Source organism: Melospiza georgiana, chromosome 7 (assembly GCF_028018845.1).
Source record: "Melospiza georgiana isolate bMelGeo1 chromosome 7, bMelGeo1.pri, whole genome shotgun sequence".
NCBI lineage: Eukaryota > Metazoa > Chordata > Aves > Passeriformes > Passerellidae > Melospiza > Melospiza georgiana.
Window position 1 is genome coordinate 7,643,588 of NC_080436.1, and position 21,722 is coordinate 7,665,309.

The 21,722-nt window shown below is 38.9% G+C and overlaps 1 protein-coding gene across 5 annotated transcripts in view; it reads left to right on the top strand.

Moving 5' to 3' along the window:
- The window catches only part of KANSL1L (KAT8 regulatory NSL complex subunit 1 like), a 61,725-nt gene that overhangs the window by 16,069 nt on the left and 23,934 nt on the right, over positions 1-21,722 (top strand). For 4 of the 5 annotated variants that reach the window (XR_009114636.1, XM_058027545.1, XM_058027549.1 and 1 more), the window contains exons 3-6: positions 5,757-5,898; positions 9,413-9,610; positions 12,750-12,871; positions 17,103-17,304. Coding sequence is in view for 4 of the 5 variants with exons in the window: in XM_058027545.1 (XP_057883528.1) it covers positions 5,757-5,898; positions 9,413-9,610; positions 12,750-12,871; positions 17,103-17,304 (664 nt within the window). In the remaining variant the exon portion in view is untranslated. The remainder of the gene's footprint in view (positions 1-5,756; positions 5,899-9,412; positions 9,611-12,749; positions 12,872-17,102; positions 17,305-21,722) is intronic. The other variant, XM_058027547.1, reaches the window with a different exon arrangement.

A 21,722-nucleotide genomic window follows, 5' to 3' on the forward strand; every position in this document is an offset into this window, starting at 1 on the left:
CTTTTATCTCATGACTGAAATCTAGATAAGCTTATCTAAAATACAAGCATATCTGAGTTCACCTAATTTGAATATTTTATATAATCTAGTCTATATAGGTAATGTCTTATTTTCTGTCAGTGTCTGCAGAGAGAAGAAAATTGGATGTGTTGAATTTCTCCACCATGTTGACCAAAGGGATCAGAAGCCCTGGGCCCACATTAGTGGCTTGCAAGAAAATCCTTGTTTTCAGGACAGTTGCTTTTTGGGATTTACCATGTGTAGTCAGAGAATTGAGTGTGATGGTGGTGAAAAATTAGAGACAGCTGAGGAAGTTCACAACTTACCAGCTCCAGTCCTGGGGGGACTCCCACCACACTAGTATGCTGTGGGGCATTTGTGAGAGTGCTGTGTGGAGAATATTTTGTATTTTTGTACAACTGGGTGAGCTTCCCAAGAGAATTGGGGGATGAGTGATTTTTTTCCCAGTGTTTCATGAAGTTTATGGTGAGTCACATGATGGAACTTAAGACTGGAGAATCTTCTGATTTCTTCTTTTCTGAAGATCAGTCCTTCATAAAAACAATAAACTTCTGCCATTGTTTTCAGTGACTCCCACTAAGGAGGGTGATCAGCTCTTTATCCTGAGGGTAGAGTCATTGTGATTTATGAGCTGCTTCTTGTTCCCAAATACTTCCCTGCTATGTGGGCAATAGGTTTCTGTTAGCCCAGGAATGAGAGGAGATGAACCAGCAGGGGTGGTGGAGATCACTCTAGAGATATCTGAAAACTGGATGCCAGAACAATGTGGATTAAAGCAAAGAGAACATGACCTAGCAGAAAGAGCAAAACACCCCACGTTGAGAGACTGAGCAGAAATGGTGTGAGGGGATGTCAGGAACAGCTGCCCTTCTTAGGCTTAATGAAGAATTTTGGAATTGGAGAGGTTTTTTCACCACCAACATTCTGTGAGTGCCTTGCTCTCTGGCTTGTGTGCATTTAAGAGTGTTGTTACTTGAAAGTGTTGGTGTTTTTAAAGCCTTTTGAAAGGTGACAGTGTTGTGGGTTGTGAAATGGTTTTTGAGTTTTGATGTGGGTCTGTTGCAAGCACAAGCACATTCCTTTCCTGTTTAGCAGGAAGCATCCTGTCATTGTCCCTGCAGACATGTCATGGCAGGGCATGGTGCTTCTTCTCACTGGGAGGTACAAAGGTGGAAGGCTTTAGTCTGCTTTAATTTCCAGCATATGACATGACTTGTGGAGAATCTTGCCATGGTCAGAGGGCTGCACACTCCTTCCTGTGCTTATCATACCTGCTTGAACCAACCCTCCTGGATACTTACTGTCAGTCCCAGGTTCTGTGTGTTCTGTGCATTTTAATCACCACTGTGTTTCTCCATCATTTATGAACACTTTTCAGGCTTATTGTTTTGTTTGCTCATAAAAATAAAATATGCCTCTAAGGTTGAAATTCCACCTCTTCTTGTCTCCTGTAACCAAAAAACCCCAAACCCACACACAAACCCCAACCAGCAGTGTGTGTAGCACAGCAACTTTATCTTGGTTAGCTGCTCCCTTTTTTGCTCAGCTAGGCTGCCTGCATTTATTTTTTGGGACAAGCTGATCTTAGCTATTGGATAACGTAAATCTCACCCAAAACACAATGGAAATACTTTGAGAGTCCTGTCCTTAGGTCATGGCTGGAACTTCCTGCAGTTCAGCAGCACTCCTGACTGCCATAGCATTCCTTAGTGCTCTTTACTTGCCTCTTCACTCTCAGCAGAGGCAAGGAGCATGAAATACTTACACTGCCTCTGCTGTCGCTGCTGATCCCCAGCTGAACTCTTTCCCAAGCTGTATTTGTGATCATACTTAGTTTGCATTTGTGTTCGTGCTCATTGTGCCATGTTTGTTCTGCTGCATTTCTTTTCTTTCCTTCTCTTGGAAGTTGTGCAGGATTGATTTGCAGTGCAACCAAAACAGAAATGCAGGCAGGTATTTTGCATTGAAACAAGTTGCCCCTGATGCATTTCCAGCATGTTTTCTTAGGGAAATTTAAATGAGATGTTTTATTGATACAAAATCAGTATTGCTGTGTTCTCTTCCAATTCTAATAGTCCTGGATGAATGTAGGAGATCATCTGCACATTTAGAGTCATTGCAAGAGCAGTAAATCTATATGCAAATTTAATATTCCACTGTGCTACAGTACTGAACATGACAAAGTTTTCCAGTGTTACATGGTTTATACTGAGTTGCTAGCAGAACAAAGATTTTGGAATTCCTGGTAAGGATGTATGATCTTAAATTCAAAAGCACAGAAACCAAGTAAGATATTTATAAAGGGAGCAAACAGGAAGTGGGACAGACAGAAACATCTTTTTTCTTGTCCCATTCCCAACAGAAAACAAGAGCAGGAGCTTCTACTTTAGCACCTGCTTCTGACTTCCTCCTCCAGTGACAGGCCTGGTTATTTTTGTAACTGTGCTTAATTTTTTGGTTTTTTTTTTTTTTCTTCTTCTCTGGGTTTGCAGAGTTAATGAATTCTCTGAAGCCACCCTGAAACAACTCCCTTTACTGAGTGAATGTTAAACTTTACTGTCCAGCAGGAGCAGATTTACCCAGGTTTGGGGTTTGTTTCAGGGTTGATTTGGATTGGTTTTGTTGCAGAAATAGGTTATCATTTGTCACTTGAGTGACTGTACTACTTTGTGTGTGAACACAAAGGAGTGTGAGGATAGCTCATAGTGATTTTATCTTCCTTAGAAGTTACAAGCTTTACTAAAAGATTTGTAGAGAAATAGGCTTAGAGGAAAAGATGGTTAAAAATAATGCAAGATCAAACAGATAGGAGTGCCAGGGATGGGAACAGAGTTCAGCAATGCTTCTGTCTCTCACCCTGTGTGCAGCACATTAAAAATGGGCAAGAGATCTAAACCTAAACTTGCTTCAGTCATGCTGCCCCTAAAATTAAAATGAACCAGGAGCAGCTCTCTAATCCATGTCAATCCATGCCCATGCCTTTGAGCAGGCTCTGGCTTGGGGCAGCCTGGAGGGACAGAGAAGCTAAAATTGCTTCCTTTGGCCTGAGCATAGAATGTTTGTGCTTAGTTTGGTGAAAACCTTTCCTTAGAGTGGGGCCTGAGGACATTGTTACACAGTGTAATTAAATGCTGTTATTTAAATTATCATATAGAATTTAAAGCCTTAGGAAATACTTGCATAGTGTTTTGGAATGAAGCAAAAATGTACTTAATATGTTTACCAGTGAATGCTGTTAATTCAAGATTAAATACTGTGTCTAAGTGGAAAAAAAGTGAAAACAGAACTTGTGATGCAGCTTTGCAGAGGATTCTTGTTTATGTGTAAGACAGTAATACACAGAGGTTACAACATTTAACATTCCTTCTGCTGAGGTGTGATATTGGTTGTGGATTCCCTTATGCCACACTGATTTCATGCAGTGTAGGTGACATGAGGCCAGTTCTGGCCATTCCATTCTGCTTCTTGTTCCCCAGCTGTGTACAGGACACCTTGCTTTTCTTCTCACTTCCTTCCCTCTCCTCCTCAGTCTGCTTGGGAGCAGCTCACCTCTGTCCCCAGGCTGTTGGATCTGGTTTGGGAGGTGAATCTGTTGCTGTGATTTATTTCCTTGCAGCTTTCTTTCTACCATGTCCTGGTTTGTGGGATTTCATTGTTCATTTCCTCAATTGCCTTTTGAGAAAGGAGCAGAAATAAACACCTCAATACTCCAGTTGGGCTTTTATCCCTTATCTTCTTTATTCCTCTTTAACTTTGGGGTTTTCTCCCTTATGCTCTTTATTTCTCTAACTTTTTTTGGTTAAAATTATTAAGTAAAGGATTATTATAGACTCATTAAGCAGCTCTTTTTTAGGACTAGCTTTTTGCCACACCAGGGTCCTGAGACAAGTCTTAACTATCCCAGCCACCATGCTTGTGTGAACACATTTAATTAAAAACTTGGAATTCACATTGCCTCCCTTTCCCAGCAAAGTGTATTTTATGACTTTCAGGAGCACAAACATGCAAAAGATGTCAATCCCAGAGAAGTTCTTGTCAGGAAGACCTGGTTAAAGCATAACTTATTGGGACTTTTTACTCTTTGCTGGTAATAATGGGAAGATAAATAAAAAGAGGCCAGAAGAATAGATTTTCACAAGATGACATCATATGCCTTTTTTCTAGGAGGAAATTACTAGTAGAATATGTAAAATACAAGTAGTTTATTATCATACATATTTACAGAGTTCTTTGAGTTTCTTTTTGATAGTAATCTAGATTTCTTCCTCATAGTTTGTATTTAAATAGGATGTTTCAGTCACATAATTTCATATGTTCATTTTTTCTGTGTATGAGAGACTTTAAACTGGTGATAAATTATGTGGGAGGATAATTTATGTTAAAAAGGGAGAAGATTATATATTTTAGAGGTGATCTACCAGAAACTGTCTATCCTTACTCTTTATGATAGCTAAACTGGACTGAAGGTTCTTAAATTTGAATTATATTATGTTTTATAATATTAGCCTAGAAAATGTTAGGATTCTCAAATGTGATGATTCCCTACTCATGCCAGGACATTTGTAGCATCTTCTGCTGTATTATCTTTCTTTGTTGTTGAGATACTTGACACAAAATTCTGCCCAAAACAATTACACTTGTATTATGTTCCTGTGCCAGTTCATTTGGCATCTGCTGTTTCTTGTCTCTTTTGTGATACTTCAGTGCTCTTCATTGCCTGGGGAACAGGAGATGATGTATTCTGCATGTGCAGAAGTTACAGTGTCATCAAGGATCTAGATCCAGTCATTATCACAAGAACTTGAGGAAAAGCACTTCTTTTCTACAAGTTTGATTTTTGTTTTTACAGCTTTTTAAGTCAGCTGTGGCAAAATACTTGAAAGCTTCACTAGGGAAAAAAAACACCAGTTGCTTTCTGTGCTTTCTTAATTTAAATAAATTAACTCAGTTAATGCTAGGATAGTAGGGGGAGTTCCATACTAAAATACTGCATTGTTTGTCTGTGTTGCTTAAACTTATTGAATATTCAGATTGTTTGTTGCATGGTATGGTTTCCTCATTCATTTGTTTAATATAGAGGTTAAGTAATGTTTGCTGATAACAGTGATGAATTTAGCATGATAAAATTAAGGTGTTCACAATGTCAAGTACCAGGAGGCATATTTTTTTTGTATTTTAAAAAGCATCTATTTTAAACAGTAGTAAGAGTGATCTGACTAAAGTAAGCTGACACAGATATTTTTTAAAAAAACTTGAATAAAAGAAATTTAAACTACTTAGTTGGGTTTTTTCGGCAGTGACCTGATATCTAGCTGGTCATTGCTGCATGATGTTTTATTAGATTCCAGTTGTTAGCAAACAATATTTGTGAAACCTTGTGGGAGGAAATATGGTGTAAGAGTTTGGATTCTTGCTGGTGGAGTTACTGGAATTCTTTACACATCTGTAATCAGCCTTAACTGATATGGTTTGGTAGTTTATCCAGCTCTTGAGTTTTATAATCCAGAACAAAAAACTAGCTTAGTGTGGGAATAGCCAGTGAGCATGGGCTGTACTGGTTTGGGCAAGTTCTGTTGCTACAGAAATAAGCTGATGTGAAACTGGATGGGTATAATCAGATATCTTCTGAAAGCAACTGAGATGCTTGCAACGTGAGGCAGAGCAGCTGTCAAAAATGTTCTTGTGCAAATGTGGTTATCTTTATTGTTGGACTAACCAGCATTTTGTCTTCACAGCAGCTATACTTCTGAATGGAAGTGGCTTGCAGACAGAGCTGGAATTGGCAGCCGTTGGACGTGGCTTCAAGCCCAGATTTCAGAACTAGAATACAAAATCCAACAACTCACTGACCTTCACAGGCAGATACGTGCCACCAAGGTATTGTCTGGAAGCTCACAAATGGGCTTTTCAAATCATCTTTGGACAGTGTTTCTGTAATATTTATGTCTTTGGTTCCTTGTTGCTGTTCTTTTTTTTTTTGCCCTAGACTTCTTGTGTCTCTGCAGGCTCCCACCTGGGAAAGACATCAGGAGCTAAAATATGGCACCAATATAGGACTGGGATTTGGGAGCTTTTACCTTTTTGTACCTGTATAGTGATTTTTTAGTGGCTTTCAGGGCCCAGCACATAGTATTATTTATCACTGGTTTTTCCCTCTGCAGGAGAGGTGAGATTGCCTTCTCAGGTGGGATGGTCAGTTATTTGTTTTTGTGCTGTGGCCTTTCAGGGTGGGATTTTTGTTTCTTGCAGTGCATGTTTATTCTGAGGATTAGATGGTTAATGTTTGTACAGCACTTTGAACAGGTCAAAGATTAATAATTACTAAAATTCCAGTGTGTGTAATTCATGTACTAGTTTTTGTAAATTGAGCTGCCTAGTCAGTGGGAAAGTGACATTCCTAAACCATTAGTAATGTAGCTATCAATTTAATGGGTTCCTCAGGTCATTCTGACAAAAAGAAGCCAAACCTGTGTGAGGTGGTTTGATAGTGAGGGGTTTTAGAGCAGGGCTCTTTGTCTCTCCATCAGAGAGCCCCATGTGGGTTCTCTGGTATGTCTTGGGATCAGATAAGCACCACTGAGAGGAGCAGGAAGATGCTTCAGACTTTATGTGGTGGAACATGAGACTTAGAGGGAGTTTAAAAGGAGAGGAAAATCACCTCAGAGAGCATTTCCCTCTGAACAAATAAAGAATTATTCCTGCTTCTCCTTTTTGCCCTCAGAGCCTTTCTTTTCATATCCAGCTTGTCCCCAGTCAGGTTTTTCTTTACAAAGAAATGAAGAGCCTTTGTTTAAGGGTCTGTGTAAGGAGATTTTATATTTTGGTGAAGGGTGAGAATGCCCATGGTTTGGTGTTGCCCTAAATACCAGATACATGCACACTCTTACACCCAAAAGCTGTCAGCCTTTGTGATGCCATAGGTCGATGAGCTACAGGAGATTGAGAAATAAACATCAGAGGAATAAGAGGAAAAACATGATTTTAGTCACACATTTTCATTAGGTGGTATGTTAGTTTGGAGCCAAATCATCTTCCTGGTGGAGATTTTCAGTGACATTCCTTTCTGAAGCTCTATGTCCATTTTACCAGCTGTGGTATTTAGTGTTTGGCACTGTGTCCCATAGTGAAGCAAGCACCTCTTTTCTTCAGATGGGATTTTTATTTGTGTACATATTTATAGTACAGCAGTGCAGCAGCTACAGAAGGATATGTGGGCTGATAGAAGAGCTCTTTGTTTTTATTTACTGGCTGCAGAGGAATTACACAATATCATTAGAATTTGTATGCTATTTAATGGTTTCAGAGTGGTTTTTATGTGCTTGGAATGGAAAAAAATGTGATTCATAGCCAGGGAACAACAATTTCAAGCAAAAGGCCTCTCCTTGAGCACCATAATGCAATAGGAGGGGACATGAGTAACTTGTGGGCTGTTTCCTGGCCTACTACAGTGTGTCTTCTCCATCTCTGCAAACACAGAAGTAGCACCTCTGGGTCTTTGAGAGTCCTTTCATTAAAAAAAAAAAAATCCATATCTGCAGAACAAAACAATTCCATTTGGGGAGGAAGGCAGTCATTGCCAAAACCTACTGATTGTAACCCATTTCTTGTAATATAGCCTGTCTTCTAATTCTTTACTCTTCCTCTTTTCCTCTGTGCCTAGTCCATCTCTCCCCTTCATACCCTCTGTCAGTTTCCCTCTTCCTTTTCTCCTTTCCTCTTACCTTGCTTGGTAAACAAGTTTCTAAAACTTCAAAAAATAAAATTCCATTGGAAGCATGTGTGTGTGCATGTCCCTCTTTTCAACACTTTTAATTTGTGTCTTCCTGTTCCTCTGACCTCAGAATTTTGGTTTTAGACCTTTTAGACTCTCTGTGGTCATGACCTACAATCCTTTTACTAAAAAGACCTAAAGATTCTAAGTTCTAAAGGAGTTTAAAGCTGTTGAGGTAGCTTGTCCTCCTGTTGTGGCACACAAAAATTAGTTCTCTGCTTGAATTTCCTTGAAGGTACTGCCCATAGCATGCTGCTGGTCTGGATTTGTGTCCACCTGCTGTAAATGGAAAAGTGCAGGTGATGATCTGTGTGGAAAATCCAGCACTGAAGGACATTCAGAATCTTTCTGCCTTTTTTAGGCATTAAACCAAATTTTTGAGCACCTTTGTTTATTTTTAGAGAACATCTTTATTCTCACTTTGAATTTATAATTCAAACAATGGAATAAGTTAGGCACAGTGAGAGCAAGATAATTTCACTTGGTTAAAGAAATAGCAGCATGGCTTCCTTGTGTTCACATTATAGCATTCTTCCTTGTCCTTTGGTTGAGTGGAATATTCTCATTAGAAAGACAAATTTGAGGCAGAATTATAATGATCACATTCTTTTAATATCTGCTTTCCATTTGAGTTACAGTTGTTACTTTAAAAGCAAATGAGTTCTTCCCCTTTCTCTTTGAAAAGAGCCTGGAGAGGTTTGATAGCTGTTTCTGGTATTAAATTTATTTGCTCAAGATAATGACAAACCAAGGAACTATTTGAGGACTGGGTTTGACTATCACAAGGTTATTTTTGCTTTTATTTTGTTTAACATTTTATCTTTTTAAACCAACTGATACATTACCTAGGATTATACCAGAGACTTCCATTTTTCTAATCTGTCATGTGGAAAACACAATAGGGGTATTATTTTCCTAGTTCCATTTATGAAACTCTGTTATTTCCCTACCATATAAAGTTATATTTATCTTATTAGGTGGTGCTTTAGATGGTACACCACATTTGTGAAAATGGTCTTGAAAAGTAGTGACAGTGCTGAAATATTTAAGATAGTTACTTTTGATTATGAAACACTAAAAATGCTCACCTTAAAAAATCAGTTATTAAATTTTTAAATGCTTGTGTTTAGAATTGTGTCATTTTTACTACATAAAAATAACAGCCTTGATATTTTGCATAGGACATGGATAGAAATAAGAGAAATAGAGCACTACAGAATGTCTCCAGCAGAGTTTATTGACTGCAAAGACTAAAACCAAGTTCAAATCAAAGGGTGATAATTTTTTAGACAAAAAAAACCTCCTCTTAAATCAGCAGGCAAATTATTGTATAATCTAGTAAGTATGAATTCCTGATTTGAATTTTGGCACAGATGTTTAAGCAGTGGTATAACACCGGAGGGATTGCTGTTACAAGGAGTAGCATAATTGATGCAGGAGGTTTTTTTTAATGCCTGTTATTTCCATATTTTAGCTATGAAGTGTACTTAAAATCTAGCTAAGTGCTTGAAAATCATCAGGAGGATTTAAGAGGAATGTGCCAGGTTTGACTGCCCCTTAAAAATTATTTAGGAGGCTTAATCTGTTGTCAACCAACCGTGTTCAATTGCTGTTGTCTAGGGGATGGTGGTCTTAGAAGAATTCCCATTTCCAAAAGACATTTTGAAGAAGCAGATCCAATTGACAGAGCAAGAAGCTTTATTAAACGCCACAGGGAATTGCCAAGCTGCCATTGAGAGCCAGGATTCTCTGCCAGAGCATGACTTTGAAATGTCACCCAGCAGTCCCACTCTGCTTTTACGAAACATAGAAAAACAGGTAAAGTAAAACAAAACTCAGCTGGCAGTTCAAACAGGGGGTTGGAAACTTAACTGGGAATAAAAACCAGTTTTAGATTTAGCTAGAATCTGCTTGTTTAGTCTTTTAACTTGTGTACTCACAACAAGGTCTGCAGAGAGAGCAAAAGATGTTCAAGACCACTTATAAAAGAGTGCAAACATCCAAACTAAAGAGAGATAAGAAGAGGCCCCACCAACCTTGAGGCTGAAACAAACAAAAATACTAAATCTGGGTTGCAAACACTACATTACAACTACATGACTGAAAAATTACACAGGCTCATAAAATTGATAAGGCAGTTTAATGCATATGCATATGTCTTTTATACTTTTAAAATAAACTCAGAATTTTCTTCTGTGAAAATTGGTGTGGAGTTGTGGAGTTTTTCTTTCCACATCAGTGAAGCCAAACGATTGACTTCAGAAATAGGGAGGTTCCATGGTGATGACTCCCAAAAAGAAAGATATTTTGCAGTCCTGGGATTGGGTGGTGATTAATTGAAAGGTTTAAATAACTACTCTGTACAGCAGGTTTACAAATTAACCTTTTATTTCTGATGTGTCTGTGTTACCACATTGTTTCCCTCCAAGGGACACAGAACAGCCTCTAAGAACCATCCACAAACCTGCTCCTGCTTTATAGTCAGGTCAGTGTAGAGTTTCCACAGGTTGTTTCAGGAAAAGCTTTATGTGAGATGAAAGAGAACAGCTGACAGCAGAGATATATTGCACTTGAAATTAAAAATAAAAAAAAAAGCTCCAGCAGAATACAATTGTTCATCTGCCTTTTCAAACATTGTGGGACTCTGGTTTGGAGCTGAGGAATTCCAGGTGCTTACTTACAGTGGTTGTGAGCAGAGTTTTGCTTTGCAGTGTGAAAAATGGCTGTTTCCATGGTTGGTTCCAGGAAATACTATGTAGAATCCAGCAAGGTTTTCTTTTGCTTGAAAGTACATAAAGGATGTGGTAGGATCACATTGCTGAAAGGGATACTGGAAATTTGTTGTACAGAATGAATTTATGCAGTTTGTGTAAAACAAAGCCACTGTGGGGCATTAATTTGTTGCTCTGCTGCTCTACATAAACTCCTGGTCATAAACACATTTTTTAAAAGGGGTATAAGTAATAGCATTAAATACTAGTGCCTGTTTCTGAATCTCTGTGCCAGTTTTCCTTATTTGACAGTCATATTTTCCTGTTTTTAAAATGCTTCCCCTGGTTGATAAATCTTACCCACCACAGGCAGGAGTGAGGAAGTAATGAAACAGAAACTTTATATGCTCAGTGCAGGCAATTGCACAAGGTAACCCAAAGAGCATTTTTAGAATGTGATGAATGGCCCCTCTTTTAAATGGTAGCTTGGAGAATTTAACACACTTTTCAGTAAGATTTTTGACAATTCAAAGGATAGTGCTCTGTTTCCTGGTCCCCAAGTAGCCACAAATTTGGTCCAAGGGGTGCAAGAACTTTAATGATCTGAAAATTACATGGAAGTGGACTAACATACCTCACACAACACTTTGGTTTTCTTAATTTTTGCACCACTAAAAACCTTGGAGTTTGATTGCATTTTTGACTTCCAGTTCTGTTCTTAACTCTGAAAGTCTGAGTTTCTTGTTCAGTGTCAGGAGCAGCAGTCCTGCAGCCTGAAGAACGTCTACAGATATTCCCACAGAATTCCTCAGCCTGGTATTAAAGTATTCCTTTGTTAAAAATAAGGAATTTTGCTTGTGAACCAAAAGAAAAGTCATGTAGAATAAAAGTGACTAAGGCTGGCAATTTTTATTAACACTGTTTTCAAGTCCTTTTCCTGGCTACATGTATGTTTTTCTTTGTGTTTTGAAAGTCTGCCTATTTTTTTAATACTCCTATATTCAGTAGAGACTACTCCTTACAAAATAAATTCTGCTGAGATTTTTAAATCAATCTGGTAACTATTTTACTGGCATCTTGTTTGCTTTTCACAGTTATTTTATAATTGACTTGCTATTTCTATGCTTTAATATCCATCCTAGAATTTTTTATTCTGATGTGAAATTTTTACCTGACTGCCTCACCTAAATGTTAACAGAAAATATGTGAGTTGTAATAAAACAAACAAAAAAAATTCTTCCTCTTTCTGCATAAATATAAATGTGAAATCAAAATGTAAGGAGAACTTACTAGGTAAACTCTAACAATTCATGTTTTAAACATTCAGAGTTTTGACTGAAAATCCAGCAAAGTAATGCAGAAGGTTGGGTTTTTTTAAAAAAAAAGAAGTATGCCATTTCAGATACATTTAATTTCTGTTCAGTGTGCAGAACACAGTTTTAAGCAAACTACATTTATTGTGAGAATAGCCTTTAAGGTCTGACATTTAAAACAAAAAATCATTGTGAAATGTTTTTGGAGTCAGTCCACAATTCATTGCTTTGGAAGGAGTAATTCTTAGTTTTAACAAATTGGCTACATTAGTTTCATTTGTTTTGGGTCAGTTTTAAAGTCAGGCTTTTTTGCAGGAGAGCAGGGTGGCAGGGTGGTTGCCTCTTGTTGCTATTTTTGAGGATAGCAAAGATCTTCCCCATTCTGTCTGTCATTACAATAATCCTCAAGTAGTTAGTTACACTTCCTTTTATAAAAACACCTTTGTCAACCTGTAATAAGCAATGAAGAGGATTCTTTTAAGAACAAAAACACTTTGAGTGAACAAAATGTACAATGAAAAGACAGTTGACCTTTTTTTCCCTCTGTTGAAATGCTTGTCAAATGGCCAGTTAGCAGCTCTGGCTGCAGCTGTTGTAATATCAGCTGTAAAAGTGTTCTGGTTTCTTTTTTTCCTTTTAAAGACCTTTGGTTACAATGCTGAGGTCACTGATGTATTCAGGGCACTACTTCAAGTGTATAAACAATGCTCAGGGTTGTGGTGGTGTTTTGTTGGTGTTTTATGTGGGTTTTGGTAGGGTTGAACATAATAATTGTGAAAGGAAACCGTGCCACCATGGTTATTCACAGGAAGAAACTAAATTATTCCATGATGTACAGGACTGAAATCCTAAGTAGGAAAACAAGAACCCAGGACCTTTGAGCTGTTGAGTCTGGATAAGTCTGACTATCTTTAATTTTAATTTTTTTTCCAGAGTGCACAACTAAGTGAAATCATCAGCAGCCTTATTGCTCCACTCAATCTGTCTCCAGCTTCTTCATCTCTTTCATCCAAGACCTGTAGACACAGACAGCTGGTCAATGGTATCTCCTTCAGGTGGGTGACAGTGTGCTAGTTTGGGGTTTTTTTGTGAGTAACTTGTGGTAAAGTTATCTATATGGAACTCATAATCATTACAGTATTAAACAAGAAAAGAAGAGCTGCTTTCTGCAGGCTTGAAGAGAAGTCAAGTCTTGATTGTAAGGTTGAAAATAGTAGGGTTTTGTGTTGTTCCTAAAGATATCATAAATGTATAGTCACTATAACTATTTAACTATTATTGGAAGATGAATCTGTGAAGTAGTGAAAGAGTATAGGAACATATTTAGTGTGATTGTTTGAGACTTAATGCATTCTGTCATAACAAGTGCAGCTTTATTTCTGGAAAACTGACAAACTAGATTAGTAGAATACATAAGCAATGTCATGTGTCTCAGCAGGGGTCAGTGTCAGGGTGGCAACTTCATTAATTTTAAGATCAGTCTTCAGTAAATGGCCAAATTTATCTTTGCCACCCACATTTTCAGGAATTTGCACATACTATTTTCCATTCAAGGTATTTTGTTCTGGGTGGACATACCTTTCAGGATGACTATAGGTTGAAATTAATATTTTAGAAAAATGTTTCTCAGTGCTAGTCCATACTGCTAGGTAATTCTCTCTTTTATTCAAAGATTTTAAGTACAGTACAAGCTGTAATAAGTATTAGTTTCAAAACAACATTAAGGTAATTGAATACAGTTTAAAAAAATCTAGGTGTGTTGGATATTTCTCCTGAGATACTTGTAGTGTGAGTTTTGAGGATGCTGTTAATTAAGATCAGGTGGATGAAGAAACTGTTTCCAAGTAGAGCTGGGGTGTTTATGGCAGTGTGCAGCAGCACATAATTCCCTGGCTCCTGACTCCAAGAAGAGCTGGCCACACCGTCTGTTCCAGCTTTGCTGCAGAGGCTGGAGCCTCCCACTAAGAGATTATAGTGAGCAGCTTGGATGGGCAGCTCCTTTAGCTGCCTTCTGTTCCACAGTGATTGTGTGATTCTGCCCTAAATTTAAGGATGAAGGAGTCCTGGCTTGTGGCATCCCTGCTCCTGATGTTTACAGATGATGTAGGAGAAAATCAGAAGGTTCCTCTCAGATGTGGACTAAAAATAGCCCTGAAATAAGAGTTGCTAATAGAGATGGGTGTGTGGAAGAAGAGAGTCATTTAGCCTGTGTCTTGAGTCTGACTTTTTAATAGGATATATGAGGAAGCATTCCTGCTTTTAAAAATGTTTTCAGGAGTGTAGGAAGTTAACTTCATGATGAGAGACTCAAATGATGTAACTTCAAGCCAATTCTCTTCTTATTTATTAGTCCAAAGTTGGTCTTTCCATGCTCATGGACCACTCTCTAAGGTTGGTTGTTTTCTACTCATGACCTAAAAAAGTCCAAGAAAAATGTTAGAACTTGGAAGATTTCCTCAATGCCATAGCTCTAAACTGGAGTTTGGCAAGGTAGGTGTTGGAAGGGACTTTGAGAGGTTTTAGGGCTTTCTAGATGCTGTCCTAAACATGAGTTAAACATTAATTTTAAATTTTTACTGCTTATGAAGTGTTTTGAAATCTGCCAATAAATATTTTTCATTAAAGATGCATGATAAAGAGTGGTTAGCATGAGAATCCTGCAGAGAAATTCACTGCCTCCTACTTCTGGAGGTTTTCTTGAATGTGTTTCAGGTTTTTGGTGGTATTTTGTTGTTGTAGTAGCTGTGTGTTCAATTAATTGAATTAACTTATTAGTTAATTATTAACTTGCTGCAGTTAACTTAATTCTTAGCTGCTTCTCCCCTTGCTTTTTTTAGAGTCCATTCTGACTGTATTCAGTATTTCAGAAAGCAGAAATCAAAACCAAATGAAAAATAAGGGGATTCTTTTCTTTTTGAGAGGGAGAAAAAACAGATCATAGCAATTTTCACTTAAGCAAGTTCTTGAAATCAGTTGTAGGCTGTTGATGTGAAAACCACAATTTTCCATTTGAAAGTAGGTTTAAACACAAGATGCTCTGGGGTTGGTAATTGTGGGGTTGCAGTACAGTTGGTTACTGGGCTGTTCACAGAGGAAGTGGAGGTGCTTGGACAGTTCCTGGTTGATTAAATGTGGGTAACCTTGAGTTGCCATCTGTCAAGGCCTAATTACATTAGTGCCTTTTTTTTTTTGGTGTTCTTTTCCTTGCTCAGTTGAATCTAGGTGGCAAGATTAAAAAGCAAATACAAATTTGCTTTTTGAAGCAAAGCATTGCATGAAGGTGGATGCTCACAGAAGCAGTTCCCTAAGTGATACCCACTTTCTTATGAAGGGGGAGGAAGGAAAAAATTTAATTCTTCAGGACAAATAGTGCCTGTCTGATGGCTTGCTGTGCAGGTTAGGAGCAAGATAGGCAAACTTATGAGCTTTGAAAGGAGCTTTTTAGCAAATTTATGACTTTCACATCTGGCTGTGGTTCATTTTGCTCTTCTGTAGAATCACATGTTGAAAAATACTCAGACTAAAAATCAGAGCTTCATTGGGAAACCTTTTATACAAGTGGCAGGAAAACCCCCCTGCCATGTACTGGAGCTCCAGGCCACAAGAGGAGATCTCTTCATCTGAAACTGGAGTAGTGCAATGCTGCAAGGCACAGGAGGGGAAACACAGCAGATGTCAGAGACTGCAGGGAAATTACCAAGGGCCTTGGCAGACCACCAGAACAAAGGCAGGAATCACAGAAGTTAAAGAGCCAGGCTGAGGAGCTTTTTGTTCTAATTTATCTGTCTAAGTTGTCTCTCACTTAAGTATGTGGAAATCCACAAGTTGAGCTTGGGACCATCGGACTTAGAAAATGTTTCTGAGAATTCAGAGAGAGTATTTTAAGAAATCTTTTCCATGGACTATAAACCTTGTATTTCTTTCTCAAGCCTTAAAAAATCCAGTGTTAACATTAAGAATGTCATGCCTCAGTATTTTGGGCTTTTTCTTGGCACTTACTGGTATGTTCCTCTAAATGCTTTGTACAATCCTTCTGTTAATTAGGATGTTGTTTTCATGTGTCTGTGTTGCTTATTGGATTATATTGCTGTGTCAGGAAGACAGCTCAAATTGAAGCCTGTAAAGCTTTGTTACCACTCCAACACAGCATGGGATGGTGTTTAATCACACTTCCATTACAAGCCTTTTCATTTAATAAAAATGTACTGGTAAAAGAATACCACCTGTCAAAAAAGATTTATAAGTGGCCTTGTAATAAATTCATTTTCATGTTCTTTTGTGTCACATCTTTGCTAATAAAACTGTGACTTGTCATGAGACAAAATAATCATTTGTGCAGATAGATGACCTGTTAGGAACCAAGGCCAGAATACCTTGTGTAGTTACACTGCTCAGACAGTCCAGAGCTGTGATCAAGGTCTTCAGTATTGTAAAAATAAAAGCTGGAGGGAGTTTTGCAGCAAGCTTTCAGCTCTGCAGAGAGATGTTGATATAAATCAAATATAAATAAAATCAGGAATACTTATAGCAAGGAAGTTCATTCTTTCCATTAAGTCATTCCCACCCCAATGGGAGAGTGTTTTAAATTCTTGCTTTGTGGTGTTGCCTGTTCTGGTCACCAGCCAGGCTGTAGGTTGGTGAGAATGGTGTGAGGTTGTTCTACACATACATGCAGGGGCTTCCACTGCTTTTGGCCACATCTTTGTGCTTGATTTTGACTATCTACATTTGAAGTTGTAGAGTTTCTAATTTTGATACAAATGCTTCACAGTGAATTGCAACCCTGTGCTGAATGATCACTGGTTTGTAAAGCTTTACTTAGGTTTCAGTTCTTGAACAAAACCAAAAAATCTTGAAGATATTAGGACAGCACTCTAGGTCTCCTTTATGTTAGCATGACTGGTGTCTTGAATGGAGCATCAGTATGAAGGGAAATATTGATTGTAACATGAAACTCATTTGTGTTAAAAATATTAGAGAGTTCTTGAATTTGTAAAAAACAAAACTCAATATATGCTTGAGGGCTTAACTTCATTTTGACATTTGTTTCTGTGAGCACAAAGGTGAAGAAGAATGATAAACTCCCCTTCCTGACCTGACATGAAAGTAATTAACTAGCAAACAAAGGACATACACAATTGTCTGAAACAGCATACTAAAACCTTGTGGTGTTTATAAAATTCTCTCAGATAGCTAATGCTAATCAGCGTGTGAAATCTTGGCCTGTGCACATGAAGCGTATCTGACATTTTGTATTTCCTCTCCTCATTATTCATGAAACTGCAGAGCTTCAGACAATAGAGAGGTGTCCTCTGCAGGCAGTTGGCTGCTTGACCATCAGCACATCAAGAAAAGAAGAAGAGACAGGACAAGGCTCAGGTCTGTCTCTGTGACTAACGTGAGCACATCTGCCCGGACCAGGCCCCTGCACAGCTTCCAGAAGAGGAAACTCTACAGAATGCACAGTGCCTGTCACTGGAATCAGCAGGTAGGCCCTTGCCTCTCTGTTTGGGAGAGAAAACCAAAGAGTCCAGCTGCTGGATCAGCATGTGTCTTGTCTGCTGTGCCAGAGGAATGGTGCACGTTGTGCTGCTCATTTGTTGTGTTCAGGGACCATAGAGTGTGTGTGGTGGCAGTACTGGATGTGTCTGCTCAGTTGAACATAAAAATTAAAGATAGCCCAGAGTCCTGCTTATCAAATCAGTGTGTTCTATGACTGTCTTTAAAGCCCTGGTACAATCTAAGAGGCAACTTGAGAGTTCTTCTGGAGACCTGGCTGCTCAGGAGACAGGCTACAGTGTAAAGTATCTGCCTCCTTGTTTTCAGAATATTTGTTTTAGCTACAGGAAAGCTTACACAGCTGGTGGCACATTATTTTCTAGGAAATTGAATTGCAATATCTTAATCTTGTTTCCATTTTTGCTGTTTCTCATTAGTTATATTGCCTTTTTCATGACACAAAGAGTGCTTTAAAACTCCTAGAATTTTCTGCGTTACAGAGAAATTAATATTTTAAAATGGAAAAAACCACATTGTCTTGTGCAGGGCAAGGCTATCTGCTCACATCTGATATTAATAGCATGTTGCTGGTATGAATATATAATGAGTTTAGCTGTGGTGCTTAAAGAAACAGTCTAATTTGGGAGCAGAGACAGTATGAACTCATTCTCCAGAGCAATGCTAATCCCAAGAGGTTTTAATTCCTTGATTTTCCTTTGCCTTTTTAAATGTAGTATTGAGGGAAATCTCTAACTGTCTAGGATTTACTAAGTGTGCCAGTGGTCTGGGGAGCAATTTCCCATGCAAGGATGCTCTGTGCTGATTCAGCATTCTCTGCAAAATGGCAGAGGTGCCCTAGTTTTAGCAAGATACTTTATTGAAAAACTGTCCAGTTTCTTATTTGTTTGAGTTCCCAGCTTCCTGGCAGTGGGGCTTAAAGATTTGGCAACCTGCCTGGAAGGTTTGGGCCAGGGGGATGGTGAGTGAGGCTGGGAGCTCTGCCTTCTCCTAGGTACTTAGCCTTTCCATCTTCCTTGCATTGCCCAAGGAAGCTGTTGTGGGCTTGGAGTTACTGTGTGCCATGCAATCCTGTCACAGGGGTTGGAGACTTTGTGCTGTGGCTCCAGCTGCTTCTTGCAGCTGTGGAGAGAGCTCCTCAGCAAGAGACTCGAGGACTTTCCCTTCCTTTGTCTTAAACATGAAGGGTTTTTACTCCAGATGCAGTTTCTAGATAGCAGGGCTTTCTGGAAGCTTCTTGTCTTGCAGGTTCAAGTATTTCATATTTCTACAAGCACTGCCTATGTCTCTGTGTTCTGAGAAGTGGGCCAGAGCTAGTGAATATCAGTAAAGGCTTGTGATCAGGAACTCCATGTCTGTAGCCTGACAGCAGGAGTTCAAGGCAGAGTTTACATTTTTACCTTCAACCAGATACAGAGCTTAGCTGCTCTGCATGCTTGATAGTTTACCCTGACTTGTAGGCTGCAAAGAAAGATTTATCATTAACCTTTGGCTGTATACTGTGAGCAAAAAGTGCATTTTTAGGTTACTAGTTAAGGATTCAAGTATCAGAGCTGGTGCAACTGTGTGTCTGCTCCATACTCCTGACATCTCTGGTGCCTTATATTAACCCAGCTTCAGTGTCACTGTCCCAAAAACAGTGGGGCAGAACACCCCTGTAGGGAATCCTATTTATGCTTACTGCAGCTCTCAGCTCAAAGCTCTGTGTTTTGACTCTGCTGTCCATGTACTTTCCATGGAAAGTTAACCAAGAGGCAATGTGGAGAACTACATCATGGGCTACAAACAGATTCTGGAGCTCTTGTTCCTTGAGAAAAAAAGAAATTATGGCAGCAATCAAGTTGTCAGCTTCAGTCATCATGCAAGTGCCAAACTCAGTTAAGTTTTGAAAATTAAGGTAAAGCAGGGAACAAAGCCTCTCACACAATGTTGGTTAAAAACAAAGGATCAGGGATTCTGCTAAGGAAATAAGTGATAAAATTAGACTGGACATTTCCAGCACATTCTGACAACCAAACCTAAATCAGTATCAAGGTTTTAAATTAAGAGCCATCAGCAGTGTATCATTCATTCAAGAAATCTTACTCTAACAGGCCCTGTCACTTTCTTAGTCCTGCACTTGCTACACTTGGTCACCCAGCTGTTGATGAGATTGCTCATCCTGTAATGAAAGAGCCCTGGCCATCAGCCCAGGCTGCCTTCTGGATTAGGCAGATGTTTAAGGGTAAGGATGCAAAATGGGGAATGGGTTCTGGGATTGATATCTAGTTTTCTCTGAAAATGCATTTATATTCCCCAGAGCAATCCAGCAAATTTCCTCTGGTCTTTCACAGAAAAAATGAGTAACTTCTTAGCATATAGGAAATAGTTGGATTTTTAATGTAACATTAGTGTGCCTTCTCTAGCAAGTGCCTCTCCCATATTTCCTCACATTTAACATATAACCCCTAGTACCACAATCTGTGAGGACCCCCATTTCTTTAACATCACTGGCCTGAAAACAAGCTGGGAGTCTTGCAGCAGATGTGGAATTAACAAATTCCAGCTTGCCAAAATCAGAGGAGCAAACTGAATCTCCTGAATATTGCAGCTCCTGGGGGTGCCTGGTTTGAGCAGCCAGTGAGCAGTGCCTGGCAGTGCTGAGGGGAGATGTTCCTCTGCAGAGTAATTTGAGCAAGATGGTGACTAAAGAATTATGAGCAGAGAATCCTAGCAAAATGCAGACCTCTCTATGTGTGGGACATTAAGAAATGCTGGGATAGCTTTGAGGAATTTTCAACTGGGATTTCATTGCAATGACTGGTTGTACCCTTTGTGCATCTGAATGACATTCAGAGTGTCATCCCTCACATCTCTTCAGATTCATTTGGGAAGCTCATTCTCCCCCCTCACCCCCCTAACATCCATGTTAGGAAAAGTAAAGTATGAAACTGAACTGCTGTGCCATCTGTTAGTTCATAAGGCCACTGGGAAGGCAGCCACATTTTTTCTCTTATCTCCTGCCATGCCACATACATTTACAATGAGTGTGTATGACCTAGAAGCCTCCCACTGCCTGTGGAGAGATGCCCTATATTGTCTTTTCTTCTTTTCTGCTTCTTTTCTGAGGACTACACCTTCCCCTGCTGTGCTGGTTAAATGGTGCTTACACAGGGTAGTATCTAAAAGAAAATACAGAAGTTGTGAAATTCTAGAAGACCTTCCAGACTGGCAAGATAGACTGCAGATAAATTAAACAGGATGGAGGGTGCTTGGTTTATCTGCCACCATCCAATATCCTCGGGAACTTGAAACAGCCTTTGGGGCCAAATCCATTTGTCCCCTAATTTAGAATGACTAAGTACCACAAGATGATCCCTGAGTCATGATTTGGCCCTGGAATCTGTTTTGTATCTTTCTTCTTTATCTAAACAGCTTTGTGAGAGCTTAGGCCATTTCTTGCTTGTGAGTCATGCACAACAAACCCTGGGATTGCAATCTGTGCTTCAGTCTAGAGGACAGGATTGTAGGGGTGCCTTTCTTCAGCATGATGTTTGAATGAATGAATGATAAAACTTGCATGCAAAGCAGCACAAAGGAGAAAGCTGCAGATGTGATGTAGTAGGAGCAGACAGTGTTTGCAGGTGGGAGTTGGAAGCCTGAGAGTGCTGTGTTCAAAATGTTGGATCTGCCCCTTGTGTGCATTGTTACAGCTGGCAAGTCACAACCTCTAGGTCATTGTCTCCAATAAAATGTGTGTTACATATTTTTAATGCTGAGAAAGAAGGCCAACAGTATCTAAACATTAAAACCCAAAAGGTGTGTAAGTAGCAGATTGGTGTCAGGACTGTAAGGTACAAACACCTCTTGAATCATTTCTCAGTGGTTGTTGCATTTATAACTGCCTTCCTCCCCCACCCCACATTCTCCAGTCTAATTCCTTGTGCTTCTGCAAATGCTTTTCCTGTAGTGAGGAAAATTGTGGTATGTTAGCTCTGTTCCCTGCTATTTTTTTGTCTGCACTTGAAGGAACTAAATTATCTGTGACATACTAAAAGTTTTAAAAGCAGACAAGTGTTGTACTAGTCAGAAACTCTCAGAGAGGTTTGCTTAGCTGACATGCCCTGATGTTTTCTTTTTTGCTATTTTATCTGTGTTACTTGCTGCAGGATTTTTTAATAACAAGGATTTTGTTCTGCCAGTATGTTTTGTTAGTTTCTCATTTAATATCCTAGAAAAGGATATTAATATCATTTCTTCAAGTAATGTTTTGCCAAGAGATGTCATTGATGCTATGTAGATTTCTAATCTATAAAAAGTTTATATGGCTCTAAGTAAAGGTAAGAGACAATAGAGCAGTGAGATTGGAGTTGTATCAATTTTGTCCCTGTCTGTTTCTTTACAGAGTTG